At 45.4% G+C, this 24,639-nt stretch overlaps 1 protein-coding gene across 1 annotated transcript in view; it reads left to right on the top strand.

The window, feature by feature from the left end:
* The first annotated feature begins 1,733 nt into the window (after positions 1–1,733).
* Positions 1,734–24,639, top strand: part of LOC142904460 (uncharacterized) — a 45,633-nt gene continuing 22,727 nt past the window's right edge. Inside the window, exons 1-4 of the mRNA XM_076050566.1 lie at positions 1,734–1,738; positions 9,007–9,100; positions 14,804–14,854; positions 19,316–19,450. Coding sequence (XP_075906681.1) covers positions 1,734–1,738; positions 9,007–9,100; positions 14,804–14,854; positions 19,316–19,450 — 285 coding nt within the window. The remainder of the gene's footprint in view (positions 1,739–9,006; positions 9,101–14,803; positions 14,855–19,315; positions 19,451–24,639) is intronic.

Below are 24,639 nucleotides of genomic sequence, written 5' to 3' on the forward strand. Positions count from 1 at the left end.
TACATCAACAAGCGCTGCAACATCAACAGCATCACCAACAACTTCCAGAACTAGTACAGATTCTCCAACAACCACTGTGGCAACATCAACAAGCGCTGCAACATCAAGAGCATCACCGACAAACAATGTGGCAAGTACAACAGATTCTCCAACAACAATTTCCAGAACAAGTACCGATTCTCCAACAACCACTGTGGTAACAGCAATAGGCGCTGCAACATCAAGAGCATCACCAACAAACACTTTGGCAAGTACAACAGATTCTCCAACAACCACTGTGGTTACATCAACAAGCGCTGCAACATCAACAGCATCACCAACAACTTCCAGAACTAGTACAGATTCTCCAACAACCACTGTGGCAACATCAACAACAGCTGCAACAACAAGAGCATCACCAACAAACACTGTGGCAAGTACAACAGATTCTCCAACAACAATTTCCAGAACAAGTACCGATTCTCCAACAACCACTGTGGTAACATCAACAAGCCCTGCAACATCAAGAGCATCACCAACAACTTCCAGAACTAGTACAGATTCTCCAACAACCACTGTGGTAACATCAACAAGTGCTGCAACATCAGCAGCATCACCAACACCCACTGCGGCAAGTACAACAGATTCTCCAACAACAACTTCCAGAACTCGTACAGATTCTCCAACAACCACTGTGGTAACATCAACAAGCGCTGCAACATCAAGAGCATCACCGACAAACAATGTGGCAAGTACAACAGATTCTCCAACAACAATTTCCAGAACAAGTACCGATTCTCCAACAGCCACTGTGGTAACATCAACAAGCGCTGCAACATCAAGAGCATCACCAACGACCACTTTGGCAAGTACAACAGATTCTCCAACCACCACTGTGGTTACATCAACAAGCGCTGCAACATCAACAGCATCACCAACAACTTCCAGAACTCGTACAGATTCTCCAACAACCACTGTGGCAACATCAACAAGCGCTGCAACAACAAGAGCATCACCAACAAACACTGTGGCAAGTACAACAGATTCTCCAACAACAATTTCCAGAACAAGTACCGATTCTCCAACAACCACTGTGGTAACATCAACAAGCCCTGCAACATCAAGAGCATCACCAACACCCACTGCGGCAAGTACAACAGATTCTCCAACCACCACTGTGGTTACATCAACAAGCGCTGCAACATCAACAGCATCACCAACAACTTCCAGAACTAGTACAGATTCTCCAACAACCACTGTGGCAACATCAACAAGCGCTGCAACATCAACAGCATCACCAACAAACACTGTGGCAAGTACAACAGATTCTCCAACAACAATTTCCAGAACAAGTACCGATTCTCCAACAACCACTGTGGTAACAGCAACAAGCGCTGCAACATCAACAGCATCACCAACAAACACTTTGGCAAGTACAACAGATTCTCCAACAACCACTGTGGTTACATCAACAAGCGCTGCAACATCAACAGCATCACCAACAACTTCCAGAACTAGTACAGATTCTCCAACAACCACTGTGGTAACAGCAACAAGCGCTGCAACATCAAGAGCATCACCAACAAACACTTTGGCAAGTACAACAGATTCTCCAACAACCACTGTGGTTACATCAACAAGCGCTGCAACATCAACAGCATCACCAACAACTTCCAGAACTAGTACAGATTCTCCAACAACCACTGTGGCAACATCAACAAGCGCTGCAACATCAACAGCATCACCGACAAATAATGTGGCAAGTACAACAGATTCTCCAACAACAATTTCCAGAACAAGTACCGATTCTCCAACAACCACTGTGGTAACAGCAAAAGGCGCTGCAACATCAAGAGCATCACCAACAAACACTTTGGCAAGTACAACAGATTCTCAAACAACCACTGTGGTTACATCAACAAGCGCTGCAACATCAACAGCATCACCAACAACTTCCAGAACTAGTACAGATTCTCCAACAACCACTGTGGCAACATCAACAAGCGCTGCAACATCAACAGCATCACCAACAAACACTGTGGCAAGTACAACAGATTCTCCAACAACAATTTCCAGAACAAGTACCGATTCTCCAACAACCACTGTGGTAACAGCAACAAGCGCTGCAACATCAAGAGCATCACCGACAAACAATGTGGCAAGTACAACAGATTCTCCAACAACAACTTCCAGAACGAGTACAGCTTCTCCAACAACCACCGTGGTAACATCAACAAGCACTGCAACATCAAGAGCATCACCAACGAACACTTTGGCAAGTACAACAGATTCTCCAACAACCACTGTGGTTACGTCAACAAGCGCTGCAACATCAACAGCATCACTAACAACTTCCAGAACTAGTACAGATTCTCCGACAACCACTGTGGTAACATCAACACGTGCTGCAACATCAACAGCATCACCAACACCCACTGCGGCAAGTACAACAGATTCTCCACCAACAACTTCCAGAACTCGTACAGATTCTCCAACAACCACGGTGGTAACATCAACAAGCGCTGCAACATCAAGAGCATCACCGACAAACAATGTGGCAAGTACAACAGATTCTCCAACAACAATTTCCAGAACAAGTACCGATTCTCCAACAGCCACTGTGGTAACAGCAACAAGCGCTGCAACATTAAGAGCATCACCAACAAACACTTTGGCAAGTACAACAGATTCTCCAACAACAATTTCCAGAACAAGTACCGATTCTCCAACAACCACTGTGGTAACAGCAACAAGCGCTGCAACATCAAGAGCATCACCAACAACTTCCAGAACTAGTACAGATTCTCCAACAACCACTGTGGTTACATCAACAAGCGCTGCAACATCAACAGCATCACCAACAAACACTGTGGCAAGTACAACAGATTCTCCAACAACAATTTCCAGAACAAGTACCGATTCTCCAACAACCACTGTGGTAACAGCAACAAGCGCTGCAACATCAAGAGCATCACCGACAAACAATGTGGCAAGTACAACAGATTCTCCAACAACAACTTCCAGAACGAGTACAGCTTCTCCAACAACCACCGTGGTAACATCAACAAGCACTGCAACATCAAGAGCATCACCAACAAACACTTTGGCAAGTACAACAGATTCTCCAACAACCACTGTGGTTACATCAACAAGCGCTGCAACATCAATAGCATCACCAACAACTTCCAGAAATAGTACAGATTCTCCAACAACCACTGTGGCAACATCAACAAGCGCTGCAACATCAAGAGCATCACCAACAAACACTGTGGCAAGTACAACAGATTCTCCAACAACAATTTCCAGAACAAGTACCGATTCTCCAACAACCACTGTGGTAACAGCAACAGGCGCTGCAACATCAAGAGCATCACCAACAAACACTTTGGCAAGTACAACAGATTCTCCAACAACCACTGTGGTTACATCAACAAGCGCTGCAACATCAACAGCATCACCAACAACTTCCAGAACTAGTACAGATTCTCCAACAACCACTGTGGCAAAATCAACAAGCGCTGCAACAACAAGAGCATCACCAACAAACACTGTGGCAAGTACAACAGATTCTCCAACAACAATTTCGAGAACAAGTACCGATTCTCCAACAACCACTGTGGTAACAGCAACAAGCGCTGCAACATCAACAGCATCACCAACAAACACCTTGGCAAGTACAACAGATTCTCCAACAACCACTGTGGTTACATCAACAAGCGCTGCAACATCAACAGCATCACCAACAACTTCCAGAACTAGTACAGATTCTCCAACATCCACTGTGGCAACATCAACAAGCGCTGCAACAACAAGAGCATCACCAACAAACACTGTGGCAAGTACAACAGATTCTCCAACAACAATTTCCAGAACAAGTACCGATTCTCCAACAACCACTGTGGTTACATCAACAAGCGCTGCAACATCAACAGCATCACCAACAACTTCCAGAACTAGTACAGATTCTCCAACAACCACTGTGGCAACATCAACAAGCGCTGCAACATCAAGAGCATCACCAACAAACACTTTGGCAAGTACAACAGATTCTCCAACAACCACTGTGGTTACATCAATAAGCGCTGCAACATCAACAGCATCGCCAACAACATCCAGAACTAGTACAGATTCTCCAACAACCACTGTGGTTACATCAACAAGCGCTGCAACATCAACAGCATCACCAACAACTTCCAGAACTAGTACAGATTCTCCAACAACCACTGTGGCAACATCAACAAGCGCTGCAACATCAACAGCATCACCAACAAACACTGTGGCAAGTACAACAGATTCTCCAACAACAATTTCCAGAACAAGTACCGATTCTCCAACAACCACGGTGGTTACAGCAACAAGCGCTGCAACATCAAGAGCATCACCGACAAACAATGTGGCAAGTACAACAGATTCTCCAACAACAACTTCCAGAACGAGTACAGCTTCTCCAACAACCACCGTGGTAACATCAACAAGCACTGCAACATCAAGAGCATCACCAACAAACACTTTGGCAAGTACAACAGATTCTCCAACAACCACTGTGGTTACATCAACAAGCGCTGCAACATCAACAGCATCACCAACAACTTCCAGAACTAGTACAGATTCTCCAACAACCACTGTGGCAACATCAACAAGCGCTGCAACAACAAGAGCATCACCAACAAACACTGTGGCAAGTACAACAGATTCTCCAACAACAATTTCCAGAACAAGTACCGATTCTCCAACAACCACTGTGGTAACAGCAACAAGCGCTGCAACATCAACAGCATCACCAACAAACACCTTGGCAAGTACAACAGATTCTCCAACAACCACTGTGGTTACATCAACAAGCGCTGCAACATCAACAGCATCACCAACAACTTCCAGAACTAGTACAGATTCTCCAACATCCACTGTGGCAACATCAACAAGCGCTGCAACAACAAGAGCATCACCAACAAACACTGTGGCAAGTACAACAGATTCTCCAACAACAATTTCCAGAACAAGTACCGATTCTCCAACAACCACTGTGGTAACAGCAACAAGCGCTGCAACATCAAGAGCATCACCAACAAACACTTTGGCAAGTACAACAGATTCTCCAACAACCACTGTGGTTACATCAATAAGCGCTGCAACATCAACAGCATCGCCAACAACATCCAGAACTAGTACAGATTCTCCAACAACCACTGTGGTTACATCAACAAGCGCTGCAACATCAACAGCATCACCAACAACTTCCAGAACTAGTACAGATTCTCCAACAACCACTGTGGCAACATCAACAAGCGCTGCAACATCAACAGCATCACCAACAAACACTGTGGCAAGTACAACAGATTCTCCAACAACAATTTCCAGAACAAGTACCGATTCTCCAACAACCACGGTGGTTACAGCAACAAGCGCTGCAACATCAAGAGCATCACCGACAAACAATGTGGCAAGTACAACAGATTCTCCAACAACAACTTCCAGAATGAGTACAGCTTCTCCAACAACCACCGTGGTAACATCAACAAGCACTGCAACATCAAGAGCATCACCAACAAACACTTTGGCAAGTACAACAGATTCTCCAACAACCACTGTGGTTACATCAACAAGCGCTGCAACATCAACAGCATCACCAACAACTTCCAGAACTAGTACAGATTCTCCAACAACCACTGTGGCAACATCAACAAGCGCTGCAACAACAAGAGCATCACCAACAAACACTGTGGCAAGTACAACAGATTCTCCAACAACAATTTCCAGAACAAGTACCGATTCTCCAACAACCACTGTGGTAACAGCAACAAGCGCTGCAACATCAACAGCATCACCAACAAACACCTTGGCAAGTACAACAGATTCTCCAACAACCACTGTGGTTACATCAACAAGCGCTGCAACATCAACAGCATCACCAACAACTTCCAGAACTAGTACAGATTCTCCAACATCCACTGTGGCAACATCAACAAGCGCTGCAACAACAAGAGCATCACCAACAAACACTGTGGCAAGTACAACAGATTCTCCAACAACAATTTCCAGAACAAGTACCGATTCTCCAACAACCACTGTGGTAACAGCAACAAGCGCTGCAACATCAAGAGCATCACCAACAAACACTTTGGCAAGTACAACAGATTTTCCAACAACCACTGTGGTTACATCAATAAGCGCTGCAACATCAACAGCATCGCCAACAACATCCAGAACTAGTACAGATTCTCCAACAACCACTGTGGTTACATCAACAAGCGCTGCAACATCAACAGCATCACCAACAACTTCCAGAACTAGTACAGATTCTCCAACAACCACTGTGGCAACATCAACAAGCGCTGCAACATCAACAGCATCACCAACAAACACTGTGGCAAGTACAACAGATTCTCCAACAACAATTTCCAGAACAAGTACCGATTCTCCAACAACCACGGTGGTTACAGCAACAAGCGCTGCAACATCAAGAGCATCACCGACAAACAATGTGGCAAGTACAACAGATTCTCCAACAACAATTTCCAGAACAAGTACCGATTCTCCAACAACCACTGTGGTAACAGCAATAGGCGCTGCAACATCAAGAGCATCACCAACAAACACTTTGGCAAGTACAACAGATTCTCCAACAACCACTGTGGTTACATCAACAAGCGCTGCAACATCAACAGCATCACCAACAACTTCCAGAACTAGTACAGATTCTCCAACATCCACTGTGGCAACATCAACAAGCGCTGCAACAACAAGAGCATCACCAACAAACACTGTGGCAAGTACAACAGATTCTCCAACAACAATTTCCAGAACAAGTACCGATTCTCCAACAACCACTGTGGTAACAGCAACAAGCGCTGCAACATCAAGAGCATCACCAACAAACACTTTGGCAAGTACAACAGATTCTCCAACAACCACTGTGGTTACATCAATAAGCGCTGCAACATCAACAGCATCGCCAACAACATCCAGAACTAGTACAGATTCTCCAACAACCACTGTGGTTATATCCAGAAGCGCTGCAAATTCAACAGCATCACCAACAACTTCCAGAACTAGTACAGATTCTCCAACAACCACTGTGGCAACATCAACAAGCGCTGCAACATCAACAGCATCACCAACAAACACTGTGGCAAGTACAACAGATTCTCCAACAACAATTTCCAGAACAAGTACCGATTCTCCGACAACCACGGTGGTTACAGCAACAAGCGCTGCAACATCAAGAGCATCACCGACAAACAATGTGGCAAGTACAACAGATTCTCCAACAACAACTTCCAGAACGAGTACAGCTTCTCCAACAACCACCGTGGTAACATCAACAAGCACTGCAACATCAAGAGCATCACCAACGACCACTTTGGCAAGGACAACAGATTCTCCAACAACCACTGTGGTTACATCAACAAGCACTGCAACATCAAGAGCATCACCAACAACTTCCAGAACTAGTACAGATTCTCCAACAACCACTGTGGTAACAGCAACAAGCTCTTCAACATCAAGAGCATCACCAACAAACACTTTGGCAAGTACAACAGATTCTCCAACAACCACTGTGGCAACATCAACAAGCGCTGCAACATCAAGAGCATCACCAACAAACACTGTGGCAAGTACAACAGATTCTCCAACAACAATTTCCAGAACAAGTACCGATTCTCCAACAACCACTGTGGTAACAGCAACAGGCGCTGCAACATCAAGAGCATCACCAACAAACACTTTGGCAAGTACAACAGATTCTCCAACAACCACTGTGGTTACATCAACAAGCGCTGCAACATCAACAGCATCACCAACAACTTCCAGAACTAGTACAGATTCTCCAACAACCACAGTGGCAACATCAACAAGTGCTGCAACAACAAGAGCATCACCAACAAACACTGTGGCAAGTACAACAGATTCTCCAACAACAATTTCCAGAACAAGTACCGATTCTCCAACAACCACTGTGGTAACAGCAACAAGCGCTGCAACATCAAGAGCATCACCAACAAACACTTTGGCAAGTACAACAGATTCTCCAACAACCACTGTGGTTACATCAACAAGCGCTGCAACATCAACAGCATCACCAACAACTTCCAGAACTAGTACAGATTCTCCAACAACCACTGTGGTTACATCAACAAGCGCTGCAACATCAACAGCATCACCAACAACTTCCAGAACTAGTACAGATTCTCCAACAACCACTGTGGCAACATCAACAAGCGCTGCAACATCAACAGCATCACCAACAAACACTGTGGCAAGTACAACAGATTCTCCAACAACAATTTCCAGAACAAGTACCGATTCTCCAACAACCACTGTGGTAACAGCAACAAGCGCTGCAACATCAAGAGCATCACCGACAAACAATGTGGCAAGTACAACAGATTCTCCAACAACCACTGTGGTTACATCAACAAGCACTGCAACATCAACAGCATCACCAACAACTTCCAGAACTAGTACAGATTCTCCAACAACCACTGTGGCAACATCAACAAGCGCTGCAACATCAAGACCATCACCGACAAACAATGTGGAAAGTACAACAGATTCTCCAACAACCACTGTGGTTACATCAACAAGCACTGCAACATCAACAGCATCACCAACAACTTCCAGAACTAGTACAGATTCTCCAACAACCACTGAGGTTACATCAACAAGCACTGCAACATCAACAGCATCACCAACAACTTCCAGAACTAGTACAGATTCTCCAACAACCACTGTGGTAACATCAACAAGTGCTGCAACATCAACAGCATCACCAACAACCACTGTGGCAAGTACAACAGCTACTCCAACAACAATTTCAAGAACAAGTACCGATTCTCCAACAACCACTGTGGTAACAGCAACAAGCGCTGCAACATCAAGAGCATCACCGACAACCACTGTGGCAAGCACAACAGCTTCTCCAACAACCACTGTGGTTACGTCAACAAGTGCTGCAACATCAAAAGCATCACCAACACCCAGTGCGGCAAGTCCAACAGATTCTCCAACAACAACTTCCAGAACTAGTACAGATTCTCCAACAACCACTGTGGTAACATCAACAAGCGCTGCAACATCAAGAGCATCACCAACTAACACTTTGGCAAGTACAACAGATTCTCCAACAACCACTGTGGTTACGTCAACAAGCGCTGCAACATCAACAGCATCACCAACACCCAGTGCGGCAAGTACAACAGATTCTCCAACAACTTCCAGAACTAGGACAGATTCTCCAACCACCACTGTGGTTACATCAACAAGCGCTGCAACATCAACAGCATCACCAACAACTTCCAGAACTAGTACAGATTCTCCAACAACCACTGTGGTAACATCAACAAGTGCTGCAACATCAACAGCATCACCAACAACCACTGTGGCAAGTACAACAGCTACTCCAACAACAATTTCAAGAACAAGTACCGATTCTCCAACAACCACTGTGGTTACATCAACAATCGCTGCAACATCAACAGCATCACCAACACCCAGTGCGGCAAGTCCAACAGATTCTCCAACAACAACTTCCAGAACTAGTACAGATTCTCCAACAACCACTGTGGTAACATCAACAAGCGCTGCAACATCAACAGCATCACCAACAATTTCAAGAACAAGTACCGATTCTCCAACAACCACTGTGGTTACATCAACAAGCGTTGCAACATCAACAGCATCACCAACAACTTCCAGAACTAGTACAGATTCTCCAACAACCACTGTGGTAACATCAACAAGTGCTGCAACATCAACAGCATCACCAACAACCACTGTGGCAAGTACAACAGCTACTCCAACAACAATTTCAAGAACAAGTACCGATTCTCCAACAACCACTGTGGTTACATCAACAATCGCTGCAACATCAACAGCATCACCAACAATTTCAAGAACAAGTACCGATTCTCCAACAACCACTGTGGTTACATCAACAATCGCTGCAACATCAACAGCATCACCAACACCCAGTGCGGCAAGTCCAACAGATTCTCCAACAACAACTTCCAGAACTAGTAAAGATTCTCCAACAACCACTGTGGTAACATCAACAAGCGCTGCAACATCAAGAGCATCACCAACTAACACTTTGGCAAGTACAACAGATTCTCCAACAACCACTGTGGTTACGTCAACAAGCGCTGCAACATCAACAGCATCACCAACACCCAGTGCGGCAAGTACAACAGATTCTCCAACAACTTCCAGAACTAGTACAGATTCTCCAACCACCACTGTGGTTACATCAACAAGCGCTGCAACATCAACAGCATCACCAACAACTTCCAGAACTAGTACAGATTCTCCAACAACCACTGTGGTAACATCAACAAGTGCTGCAACATCAAGAGCATCACCAACAACCACTGTGGCAAGTACAACAGCTACTCCAACAACAATTTCAAGAACAAGTACCGATTCTCCAACAACCACTGTGGTAACAGCAACAAGCGCTGCAAAATCAAGAGCATCACCGACAAACAATGTGGCAAGTACAACAGCTTCTCCAACAACCACTTTTGTTATATCAACAATCGCTGCAACATCAACAGCATCACCAACACCCAGTGCGGCAAGTCCAACAGATTCTCCAACAACAACTTCCAGAACTAGTACAGATTCACCAACAACCACTGTGGTAACATCAACAAGCGCTGCAACATCAAGAGCATCACCAACTAACACTTTGGCAAGTACAACAGATTCTCCAACAACCACTGTGGTTACGTCAACAAGCGCTGCAACATCAACAGCATCACCAACACCCAGTGCGGCAAGTACAGCAGATTCTCCAACAACTTCCAGAACTAGGACAGATTCTCCAACCACCACTGTGGTAACATCAACAAGCGCTGCAACATCAACAGCATCACCAACAACTTCCAGAACTAGTACAGATTCTCCAACAACCACTGTGGTAACATCAACAAGTGCTGCAACATCAACAGCATCACCAACAACCACTGTGGCAAGTACAACAGCTACTCCAACAACAATTTCAAGAACAAGTACCGATTCTCCAACAACCACTGTGGTAACAGCAACAAGCGCTGCAACATCAAGAGCATCACCGACAAACAATGTGGCAAGTCCAACAGCTTCTCCAACAACCACTGTGGTTACATCAACAATCGCTGCAACATCAACAGCATCACCAACACCCAGTACGGCAAGTCCAACAGATTCTCCAACAACAACTTCCAGAACTAGTACAGATTCTCCAACAACCACTGTGGTAACATCAACAAGCGCTGCAACATCAAGAACATCACCAACTAACACTTTGGCAAGTACAACAGATTCTCCAACAACCACTGTGGTTACGTCAACAAGCGCTGCAACATCAACAGCATCACCAACACCCAGTGCGGCAAGTGCAACAGATTCTCCAACAACTTCCAGAACTAGTACAGATTCTCCAACCACCACTGTGGTTACATCAACAAGCGCTGCAACATCAACAGCATCACCAACAACTTCCAGAACTAGTACAGATTCTCCAACAACCATTGTGGTAACATCAACAAGTGCTGCAACATCAACAGCTTCACCAACAACCACTGTGGCAAGTACAACAGCTACTCCAACAACAATTTCAAGAACAAGTACCAATTCTCCAACAACCACTGTGGTAACCGCAACAAGCGCTGCAACATCAAGAGCATCACCGACAACCACTGTGGCAAGCACAACAGCTTCTCCAACAACAACTGTGGTTACATCAACAATCGCTGCAACATCAACAGCATCACCAACACCCAGTGCGGCAAGTCCAACAGATTCTCCAACAACAACTTCCAGAACTCGTACAGATTCTCCAACAACCACTGTGGTTACATCAACAAGCGCTGCAACATCAACAGCATCACCAACAACTTCCAGAACTAGTACAGATTCTCCAACAACCACTGTGGTAACATCAACAAGTGCTGCAACATCAACAGCATCACCAACAACCACTGTGGCAAGTACAACAGCTACTCCAACAACAATTTCAAGAACAAGTACCGATTCTTCAACAACCACTGTGGTAACAGCAACAAGCGCTGCAACATCAAGAGCATCACCGACAAACAATGTGGCAAGTACAACAGCTTCTCCAACAACCACTGTGGTTACATCAACAATCGCTGCAACATCAACAGCATCACCAACACCCAGTGCGGCAAGTCCAACAGATTCTCCAACAACAACTTCCAGAACTAGTACAGATTCTCCAACAACCACTGTGGTAACATCAACAAGCGCTGCAACATCAAGAACATCACCAACTAACACTTTGGCAAGTACAACAGATTCTCCAACAACCACTGTGGTTACGTCAACAAGCGCTGCAACATCAACAGCATCACCAACACCCAGTGCGGCAAGTGCAACAGATTCTCCAACAACTTCCAGAACTAGTACAGATTCTCCAACCACCACTGTGGTTACATCAACAAGCGCTGCAACATCAACAGCATCACCAACAACTTCCAGAACTAGTACAGATTCTCCAACAACCACTGTGGTAACATCAACAAGTGCTGCAACATCAACAGCTTCGCCAACAACCACTGTGGCAAGTACAACAGCTACTCCAACAACAATTTCAAGAACAAGTACCAATTCTCCAACAACCACTGTGGTAACAGCAACAAGCGCTGCAACATCAAGAGCATCACCGACAACCACTGTGGCAAGCACAACAGCTTCTCCAACAACCACTGTGGTTACATCAACAATCGCTGCAACATCAACAGCATCACCAACACCCAGTGCGGCAAGTCCAACAGATTCTCCAACAACAACTTCCAGAACTAGTACAGATTCTCCAACAACCACTGTGGTAACATCAACAAGCGCTGCAACATCAAGAACATCACCAACTAACACTTTGGCAAGTACAACAGATTCTCCAACAACCACTGTGGTTACGTCAACAAGCGCTGCAACATCAACAGCATCACCAACACCCAGTGCGGCAAGTGCAACAGATTCTCCAACAACTTCCAGAACTAGTACAGATTCTCCAACCACCACTGTGGTTACATCAACAAGCGCTGCAACATCAACAGCATCACCAACAACTTCCAGAACTAGTACAGATTCTCCAACAACCACTGTGGTAACATCAACAAGTGCTGCAACATCAACAGCTTCGCCAACAACCACTGTGGCAAGTACAACAGCTACTCCAACAACAATTTCAAGAACAAGTACCAATTCTCCAACAACCACTGTGGTAACAGCAACAAGCGCTGCAACATCAAGAGCATCACCGACAACCACTGTGGCAAGCACAACAGCTTCTCCAACAACCACTGTGGTTACATCAACAATCGCTGCAACATCAACAGCATCACCAACACCCAGTGCGGCAAGTCCAACAGATTCTCCAACAACAACTTCCAGAACTAGTACAGATTCTCCAACAACCACTGTGGTAACATCAACAAGCGCTGCAACATCAAGAGCATCACCAACTAACACTTTGGCAAGTACAACAGATTCTCCAACAACCACTGTGGTTACGTCAACAAGCGCTGCAACATCAACAGCATCACCAACACCCAGTGCGGCAAGTACAGCAGATTCTCCAACAACTTCCAGAACTAGGACAGATTCTCCAACCACCACTGTGGTTACATCAACAAGCGCTGCAACATCAACAGCATCACCAACAACTTCCAGAACTAGTACAGATTCTCCAACAACCACTGTGGTAACATCAACAAGTGCTGCAACATCAACAGCATCACCAACAACCACTGTGGCAAGTACAACAGCTACTCCAACAACAATTTCAAGAACAAGTACCGATTCTCCAACAACCACTGTGGTTACATCAACAATCGCTGCAACATCAACAGCATCACCAACACCCAGTGCGGCAAGTCCAACAGATTCTCCAACAACAACTTCCAGAACTAGTACAGATTCTCCAACAACCACTGTGGTAACATCAACAAGCGCTGCAACATCAACAGCATCACCAACAATTTCAAGAACAAGTACAGATTCTCCAACAACCACTGTGGTAACAGCAACAAGCGCTGCAACATCAAGAGCATCACCGACAAACAATGTGGCAAGTACAACAGCTTCTCCAACAACCACTGTGGTTACATCAACAATCGCTGCAACATCAACAGCATCACCAACACCCAGTGCGGCAAGTCCAACAGATTCTCCAACAACAACTTCCAGAACTAGTACAGATTCTCCAACAACCACTGTGGTAACATCAACAAGCGCTGCAACATCAAGAACATCACCAACTAACACTTTGGCAAGTACAACAGATTCTCCAACAACCACTGTGGTTACGTCAACAAGCGCTGCAACATCAACAGCATCACCAACACCCAGTGCGGCAAGTGCAACAGATTCTCCAACAACTTCCAGAACTAGTACAGATTCTCCAACCACCACTGTGGTAACATCAACAAGCGCTGCAACATCAACAGCATCACCAACAACTTCCAGAACTAGTACAGATTCTCCAACAACCACTGTGGTAACATCAACAATCGCTGCAACATCAACAGCTTCGCCAACAACCACTGTGGCAAGTACAACAGCTACTCCAACAACAATTTCAAGAACAAGTACCAATTCTCCAACAACCACTGTGGTAACAGCAACAAGCGCTGCAACATCAAGAGCATCACCGACAACCACTGTGGCAAGCACAACAGCTTCTCCAACAACCACTGTGGTAACAGCAACAAGCGCTGCAACATCAACAGCATCACCAACACCCAGTGCGGCAAGTCCAACAGATTCTCCAACAACAACTTCCAGAACTAGTACAGATTCTCCAACAACCACTGTGGTAACATCAACAAGCGCTGCAACATCAAGAGCATCACCAACTAACACTTTGGCAAGTACAACAGATTCTCCAACAACCACTGTGGTTACGTCAACAAGCGCTGCAACATCAACAGCATCACCAACACCCAGTGCGGCAAGTACAACAGATTCTCCAACAACTTCCAGAACTAGGACAGATTCTCCAACCACCACTTTGGTTACATCAACAAGCGCTGCAACATCAACAGCATCACCAACAACCACTGTGGCAAGTACAAAAGCTACTCCAACAACAATTTCAAGAACAAGTACCGATTCTCCAACAACCACTGTGGTTACATCAACAAGCGCTGCAACATCAACAGCATCACCAACACCCAGTGCGGCAAGTCCAACAGATTCTCCAACAACAACTTCCAGAACTAGTACAGATTCTCCAACAACCACTGTGGTAACATCAACAAGCGCTGCAACATCAAGAACATCACCAACTAACACTTTGGCAAGTACAACAGATTCTCCAACAACCACTGTGGTTACGTCAACAAGCGCTGCAACATCAACAGCATCACCAACACCCAGTGCGGCAAGTGCAACAGATTCTCCAAAAACTTCCAGAACTAGTACAGATTCTCCAAGCACCACTGTGGTTACATCAACAAGCGCTGCAACATCAACAGCATCACCAACAACTTCCAGAACTAGTACAGATTCTCCAACAACCACTGTGGTAACATCAACAAGTGCTGCAACATCAACAGCTTCACCAACAACCACTGTGGCAAGTACAACAGCTACTCCAACAACAATTTCAAGAACAAGTACCAATTCTCCAACAACCACTGTGGTAACAGCAACAAGCGCTGCAACATCAAGAGCATCTGTGGCAAGCACAACAGCTTCTCCAACAACAACTGTGGTTACATCAACAATCGCTGCAACATCAACAGCATCACCAACACCCAGTGCGGCAAGTCCAACAGATTCTCCAACAACAACTTCCAGAACTAGTACAGATTCTCCAACAACCACTGTGGTAACATCAACAAGCGCTGCAACATCAAGAGCATCACCAACTAACACTTTGGCAAGTACAACAGATTCTCCAACAACCACTGTGGTTACGTCAACAAGCGCTGCAACATCAACAGCATCACCAACACCCAGTGCGGCAAGTACAACAGATTCTCCAACAACTTCCAGAACTAGTACAGATTCTCCAACCACCACTGTGGTTACATCAACAAGCGCTGCAACATCAACAGCATCACCAACAACTTCCAGAACTAGTACAGATTCTCCAACAACCACTGTGGTAACATCAACAAGTGCTGCAACATCAACAGCATCACCAACAACCACTGTGGCAAGTACAACAGCTACTCCAACAACAATTTCAAGAACAAGTACCGATTCTCCAACAACCACTGTGGTAACAGCAACAAGCGCTGCAACATCAAGAGCATCACCGACAAACAATGTGGCAAGTACAACAGCTTCTCCAACAACCACTGTGGTTACATCAACAATCGCTGCAACATCAGCAGCATCACCAACACCCAGTGCGGCAAGTCCAACAGATTCTCCAACAACAACTTCCAGAACTAGTACAGATTCTCCAACAACCACTGTGGTAACATCAACAAGCGCTGCAACATCAACAGCATCACCAACAATTTCAAGAACAAGTACCGATTCTCCAACAACCACTGTGGTTACATCAACAATCGCTGCAACATCAACAGCATCACCAACACCCAGTGAGGCAAGTCCAACAGATTCTCCAACAACAACTTTCAGAACTAGTACAGATTCTCCAACAACCACTGTGGTAACATCAACAAGCGCTGCAACATCAAGAGCATCACCAACTAACACTTTGGCAAGTACAACAGATTCTCCAACAACCACTGTGGTTACGTCAACAAGCGCTGCAACATCAACAGCATCACCAACACCCAGTGCGGCAAGTACAACAGATTCTCCAACAACTTCCAGAACTAGTACAGATTCTCCAACCACCACTGTGGTTACATCAACAAGCGCTGCAACATCAACAGCATCATCAACAACTTCCAGAACTAGTACAGATTCTCCAACAACCACTGTTGTAACATCAACAAGTGCTGCAACATCAACAGCTTCACCAACAACCACTGTGGCAAGTACAACAGCTACTCCAACAACAATTTCAAGAACAAGTACCGATTCTCCAACAACCACTGTGGTAACAGCAACAAGCGCTGCAACATCAAGAGCATCACCGACAAACAATGTGGCAAGTACAACAGCTTCTCCAACAACCACTGTGGTTACATCAACAATCGCTGCAACATCAGCAGCATCACCAACACCCAGTGCGGCAAGTCCAACAGATTCTCCAACAACAACTTCCAGAACTAGTACAGATTCTCCAACAACCACTGTGGTAACATCAACAAGCGCTGCAACATCAACAGCATCACCAACAATTTCAAGAACAAGTACCGATTCTCCAACAACCACTGTGGTTACATCAACAATCGCTGCAACATCAACAGCATCACCAACACCCAGTACGGCAAGTCCAACAGATTCTCCAACAACAACTTCCAGAACTAGTACAGATTCTCCAACAACCACTGTGGTAACATCAACAAGCGCTGCAACATCAAGAACATCACCAACTAACACATTGGCAAGTACAACAGATTCTCCAACAACCACTGTGGTTACGTCAACAAGCGCTGCAACATCAACAGCATCACCAACACCCAGTGCGGCAAGTGCAACAGATTCTCCAACAACTTCCAGAACTAGTACAGATTCTCCAAGCACCACTGTGGTTACATCAACAAGCGCTGCAACATCAACAGCATCACCAACAACTTCCAGAACTAGTACAGATTCTCCAACAACCACTGTGGTAACATCAACAAGTGCTGCAACATCAACAGCTTCACCAACAACCACTGTGGCAAGTACAACAGCTACTCCAACAACAATTTCAAGAACAAGTACCAATTCTCCAACAACCACTGTGGTAACAGCAACAAGCGCTGCAACATCAAGAGCATCTGTGGCAAGCACAACAGCTTCTCCAACAACAACTGTGGTTACATCAACAATCGCTGCAACATCAACAGCATCACCAACACCCAGTGCGGCAAGTCCAACAGATTCTCCAACAACAACTTCCAGAACTAGTACAGATTCTCCAACAACCACTGTGGTAACATCAACAAGCGCTGCAACATCAAGAGCATCACCAACTAACACTTTGGCAAGTACAACAGATTCTCCAACAACCACTGTGGTTACGTCAACAAGCGCTGCAACATCAACAGCATCACCAACACCCAGTGCGGCAAGTACAACAGATTCTCCAACAACCACTGTGGTTACGTCAACAAGCGCTGCAACATCAACAGCATCACCAACACCCAGTGCGGCAAGTACAACAGATTCTCCAACAACCACTGTGGTAACATCAACAAGCGCTGCAACATCAACAGCATCACCAACACCCAGTGCGGCAAGTACAACAGATTCTCCAACAACTTCCAGAACTAGTACAGATTCTCCAACCACCACTGTGGTTACATCAACAAGCGCTGCAACATCAACAGCATCACCAACAACTTCCAGAACTAGTACAGATTCTCCAACAACCACTGTGATAACATCAACAAGTGCTGCAACATCAACAGCATCACCAACAACCACTGTGGCAAGTACAACAGCTACTCCAACAACAATTTCAAGAACAAGTACCGATTCTCCAACAACCACTGTGGTAACAGCAACAAGCGCTGCAACATCAAGAGCATCACCGACAAACAATGTGGCAAGTCCAACAGCTTCTCCAACAACCACTGTGGTTACATCAACAATCGCTGCAACATCAACAGCATCACCAACACCCAGTACGGCAAGTCCAACAGATTCTCCAACAACAACTTCCAGAACTAGTACAGATTCTCCAACAACCACTGTGGTAACATCAACAAGCGCTGCAACATCAAGAACATCACCAACTAACACTTTGGCAAGTACAACAGATTCTCCAACAACCACTGTGGTTACGTCAACAAGCGCTGCAACATCAACAGCATCACCAACACCCAGTGCGGCAAGTGCAACAGATTCTCCAAAAACTTCCAGAACTAGTACAGATTCTCCAAGCACCACTGTGGTTACATCAACAAGCGCTGCAACATCAACAGCATCACCAACAACTTCCAGAACTAGTACAGATTCTCCAACAACCACTGTGGTAACATCAACAAGTGCTGCAACATCAACAGCTTCACCAACAACCACTGTGGCAAGTACAACAGCTACTCCAACAACAATTTCAAGAACAAGTACCAATTCTCCAACAACCACTGTGGTAACAGCAACAAGCGCTGCAACATCAAGAGCATCTGTGGCAAGCACAACAGCTTCTCCAACAACAACTGTGGTTACATCAACAATCGCTGCAACATCAACAGCATCACCAACACCCAGTGCGGCAAGTCCAACAGATTCTCCAACAACAACTTCCAGAACTAGTACAGATTCTCCAACAACCACTGTGGTAACATCAACAAGCGCTGCAACATCAAGAGCATCACCAACTAACACTTTGGCAAGTACAACAGATTCTCCAACAACCACTGTGGTTACGTCAACAAGCGCTGCAACATCAACAGCATCACCAACACCCAGTGCGGCAAGTACAACAGATTCTCCAACAACTTCCAGAACTAGTACAGATTCTCCAACCACCACTGTGGTTACATCAACAAGCGCTGCAACATCAACAGCATCATCAACAACTTCCAGAACTAGTACAGATTCTCCAACAACCACTGTTGTAACATCAACAAGTGCTGCAACATCAACAGCTTCACCAACAACCACTGTGGCAAGTACAACAGCTACTCCAACAACAATTTCAAGAACAAGTACCGATTCTCCAACAACCACTGTGGTAACAGCAACAAGCGCTGCAACATCAAGAGCATCACCGACAAACAATGTGGCAAGTACAACAGCTTCTCCAACAACCACTGTGGTTACATCAACAATCGCTGCAACATCAGCAGCATCACCAACACCCAGTGCGGCAAGTCCAACAGATTCTCCAACAACAACTTCCAGAACTAGTACAGATTCTCCAACAACCACTGTGGTAACATCAACAAGCGCTGCAACATCAACAGCATCACCAACAATTTCAAGAACAAGTACCGATTCTCCAACAACCACTGTGGTTACATCAACAATCGCTGCAACATCAACAGCATCACCAACACCCAGTACGGCAAGTCCAACAGATTCTCCAACAACAACTTCCAGAACTAGTACAGATTCTCCAACAACCACTGTGGTAACATCAACAAGCGCTGCAACATCAAGAACATCACCAACTAACACATTGGCAAGTACAACAGATTCTCCAACAACCACTGTGGTTACGTCAACAAGCGCTGCAACATCAACAGCATCACCAACACCCAGTGCGGCAAGTGCAACAGATTCTCCAACAACTTCCAGAACTAGTACAGATTCTCCAAGCACCACTGTGGTTACATCAACAAGTGCTGCAACATCAACAGCATCACCAACAACTTCCAGAACTAGTACAGATTCTCCAACAACCACTGTGGTAACATCAACAAGTGCTGCAACATCAACAGCTTCACCAACAACCACTGTGGCAAGTACAACAGCTACTCCAACAACAATTTCAAGAACAAGTACCAATTCTCCAACAACCACTGTGGTAACAGCAACAAGCGCTGCAACATCAAGAGCATCTGTGGCAAGCACAACAGCTTCTCCAACAACAACTGTGGTTACATCAACAATCGCTGCAACATCAACAGCATCACCAACACCCAGTGCGGCAAGTCCAAAAGATTCTCCAACAACAACTTCCAGAACTAGTACAGATTCTCCAACAACCACTGTGGTAACATCAACAAGCGCTGCAACATCAAGAGCATCACCAACTAACACTTTGGCAAGTACAACAGATTCTCCAACAACCACTGTGGTTACGTCAACAAGCGCTGCAACATCAACAGCATCACCAACACCCAGTGCGGCAAGTACAACAGATTCTCCAACAACTTCCAGAACTAGTACAGATTCTCCAACCACCACTGTGGTTACATCAACAAGCGCTGCAACATCAACAGCATCACCAACAACTTCCAGAACTAGTACAGATTCTCCAACAACCACTGTGGTAACATCAACAAGTGCTGCAACATCAACAGCATCACCAACAACCACTGTGGCAAGTACAACAGCTACTCCAACAACAATTTCAAGAACAAGTACCGATTCTCCAACAACCACTGTGGTAACAGCAACAAGCGCTGCAACATCAAGAGCATCACCGACAAACAATGTGGCAAGTACAACAGCTTCTCCAACAACCACTGTGGTTACATCAACAATCGCTGCAACATCAGCAGCATCACCAACACCCAGTGCGGCAAGTCCAACAGATTCTCCAACAACAACTTCCAGAACTAGTACAGATTCTCCAACAACCACTGTGGTAACATCAACAAGCGCTGCAACATCAACAGCATCACCAACAATTTCAAGAACAAGTACCGATTCTCCAACAACCACTGTGGTTACATCAACAATCGCTGCAACATCAACAGCATCACCAACACCCAGTGCGGCAAGTCCAACAGATTCTCCAACAACAACTTTCAGAACTAGTACGGATTCTCCAACAACCACTGTGGTAACATCAACAAGCGCTGCAACATCAAGAGCATCACCAACTAACACTTTGGCAAGTACAACAGATTCTCCAACAACCACTGTGGTTACGTCAACAAGCGCTGCAACATCAACAGCATCACCAACACCCAGTGCGGCAAGTGCAACAGATTCTCCAACAACTTCCAGAACTAGTACAGATTCTCCAAGCACCACTGTGGTTACATCAACAAGCGCTGCAACATCAACAGCATCACCAACAACTTCCAGAACTAGTACAGATTCTCCAACAACCACTGTGGTAACATCAACAAGTGCTGCAACATCAACAGCTTCACCAACAACCACTGTGGCAAGTACAACAGCTACTCCAACAACAATTTCAAGAACAAGTACCAATTCTCCAACAACCACTGTGGTAACAGCAACAAGCGCTGCAACATCAAGAGCATCTGTGGCAAGCACAACAGCTTCTCCAACAACAACTGTGGTTACATCAACAATCGCTGCAACATCAACAGCATCACCAACACCCAGTGCGGCAAGTCCAACAGATTCTCCAACAACAACTTCCAGAACTAGTACAGATTCTCCAACAACCACTGTGGTAACATCAACAAGCGCTGCAACATCAAGAGCATCACCAACTAACACTTTGGCAAGTACAACAGATTCTCCAACAACCACTGTGGTTACGTCAACAAGCGCTGCAACATCAACAGCATCACCAACACCCAGTGCGGCAAGTACAACAGATTCTCCAACAACTTCCAGAACTAGTACAGATTCTCCAACCACCACTGTGGTTACATCAACAAGCGCTGCAACATCAACAGCATCACCAACAACTTCCAGAACTAGTACAGATTCTCCAACAACCACTGTGGTAACATCAACAAGTGCTGCAACATCAACAGCATCACCAACAACCACTGTGGCAAGTACAACAGCTACTCCAACAACAATTTCAAGAACAAGTACCGATTCTCCAACAACCACTGTGGTAACAGCAACAAGCGCTGCAACATCAAGAGCATCACCGACAAACAATGTGGCAAGTACAACAGCTTCTCCAAAAACCACTGTGGTTACATCAACAATCGCTGCAACATCAGCAGCATCACCAACACCCAGTGCGGCAAGTCCAACAGATTCTCCAACAACAACTTCCAGAACTAGTACAGATTCTCCAACAACCACTGTGGTAACATCAACAAGCGCTGCAACATCAACAGCATCACCAACAATTTCAAGAACAAGTACCGATTCTCCAACAACCACTGTGGTTACATCAACAATCGCTGCAACATCAACAGCATCACCAACACCCAGTGCGGCAAGTCCAACAGATTCTCCAACAACAACTTCCAGAACTAGTACAGATTCTCCAATAACCACTGTGGTAACATCAACAAGCGCTGCAACATCAAGAGCATCACCAACTAACACTTTGGCAAGTACAACAGATTCTCCAACAACCACTGTGGTTACGTCAACAAGCGCTGCAACAGCAACAGCATCACCAACACCCAGTGCGGCAAGTACAACAGATTCTCCAACAACTTCCAGAACTAGGACAGATTCTCCAACCACCACTGTGGTTACATCAACAAGCGCTGCAACATCAACAGCATCACCAACAACTTCCAGAACTAGTACAGATTCTCCAACAACCACTGTGGTAACATCAACAAGTGCTGAAACATCAACAGCATCACCAACAACCACTGTGGCAAGTACAATAGCTACTCCAACAACAATTTCAAGAACAAGTACCGATTCTCCAACAACCACTGTGGTAACAGCAACAAGCGCTGCAACATCAAGAGCATCACCGACAAACAATGTGGCAAGTACAACAGCTTCTCCAACAACCACTGTGGTTACATCAACAATCGCTGCAACATCAACAGCATCACCAACACCCAGTGCGGCAAGTCCAACAGATTCTCCAACAACAACTTCCAGAACTAGTACAGATTCTCCAACAACCACTGTGGTAACATCAACAAGCGCTGCAACATCAAGAACATCACCAACTAACACTTTGGCAAGTACAACAGATTCTCCAACAACCACTGTGGTTACGTCAACAAGCGCTGCAACATCAACAGCATCACCAACACCCAGTGCGGCAAGTGCAACAGATTCTCCAACAACTTCCAGAACTAGTACAGATTCTCCAACAACCACTGTGGTAACATCAACAAGTGCTGCAACATCAACAGCATCACCAACAACCACTGTGGCAAGTACAACAGCTACTCCAACAACAATTTCAAGAACAAGTACCGATTCTCCAACAACCACTGTGGTAACAGCAACAAGCGCTGCAACATCAAGAGCATCACCGACAACCACTGTGGCAAGCACAACAGCTTCTCCAACAACCACTGTGGTTACATCAACAATCGCTGCAACATCAACAGCATCACCAACACCCAGTGCGGCAAGTCCAACAGATTCTCCAACAACAACTTCCAGAACTAGTACAGATTCTCCAACAACCACTGTGGTAACATCAACAAACGCTGCAACATCAAGAGCATCACCAACACCTAGTGCGGCAAGTACAACAGATTCTCCAACAACTTCCAGAACTAGTACAGATTCTCCAACCACCACTGTGGTTACATCAACAAGCGCTGCAACATCAACAGCATCACCAACAACTTCCAGAACTAGTACAGATTCTCCAACAACCACTGTGGTAACATCAACAAGTGCTGCAAAATCAACAGCATCACCAACAACCACTGTGGCAAGTACAACAGCTACTCCAACAACAATTTCAAGAACAAGTACCGATTCTCCAACAACCACTGTGGTAACAGCAACAAGCGCTGCAACATCAAGAGCATCACCGACAAACAATGTGGCAAGTACAACAGCTTCTCCAACAACCACTGTGGTTACATCAACAATCGCTGCAACATCAACAGCATCACCAACACCCAGTACGGCAAGTCCAACAGATTCTCCAACAACAACTTCCAGAACTAGTACAGATTCTCCAACAACCACTGTGGTAACATCAACAAGCGCTGCAACATCAAGAGCATCACCAACTAACACTTTGGCAAGTACAACAGATTCTCCAACAACCACTGTGGTTACGTCAACAAGCGCTGCAACATCAACAGCATC

Source organism: Nelusetta ayraudi, unplaced genomic scaffold (genome assembly GCF_046127955.1).
Source record: "Nelusetta ayraudi isolate G7.1 ecotype Tasmania unplaced genomic scaffold, CSIRO-AGI_Nayr_v1 ptg000128l, whole genome shotgun sequence".
NCBI classification, from domain to species: Eukaryota; Metazoa; Chordata; class Actinopteri; order Tetraodontiformes; family Monacanthidae; genus Nelusetta; species Nelusetta ayraudi.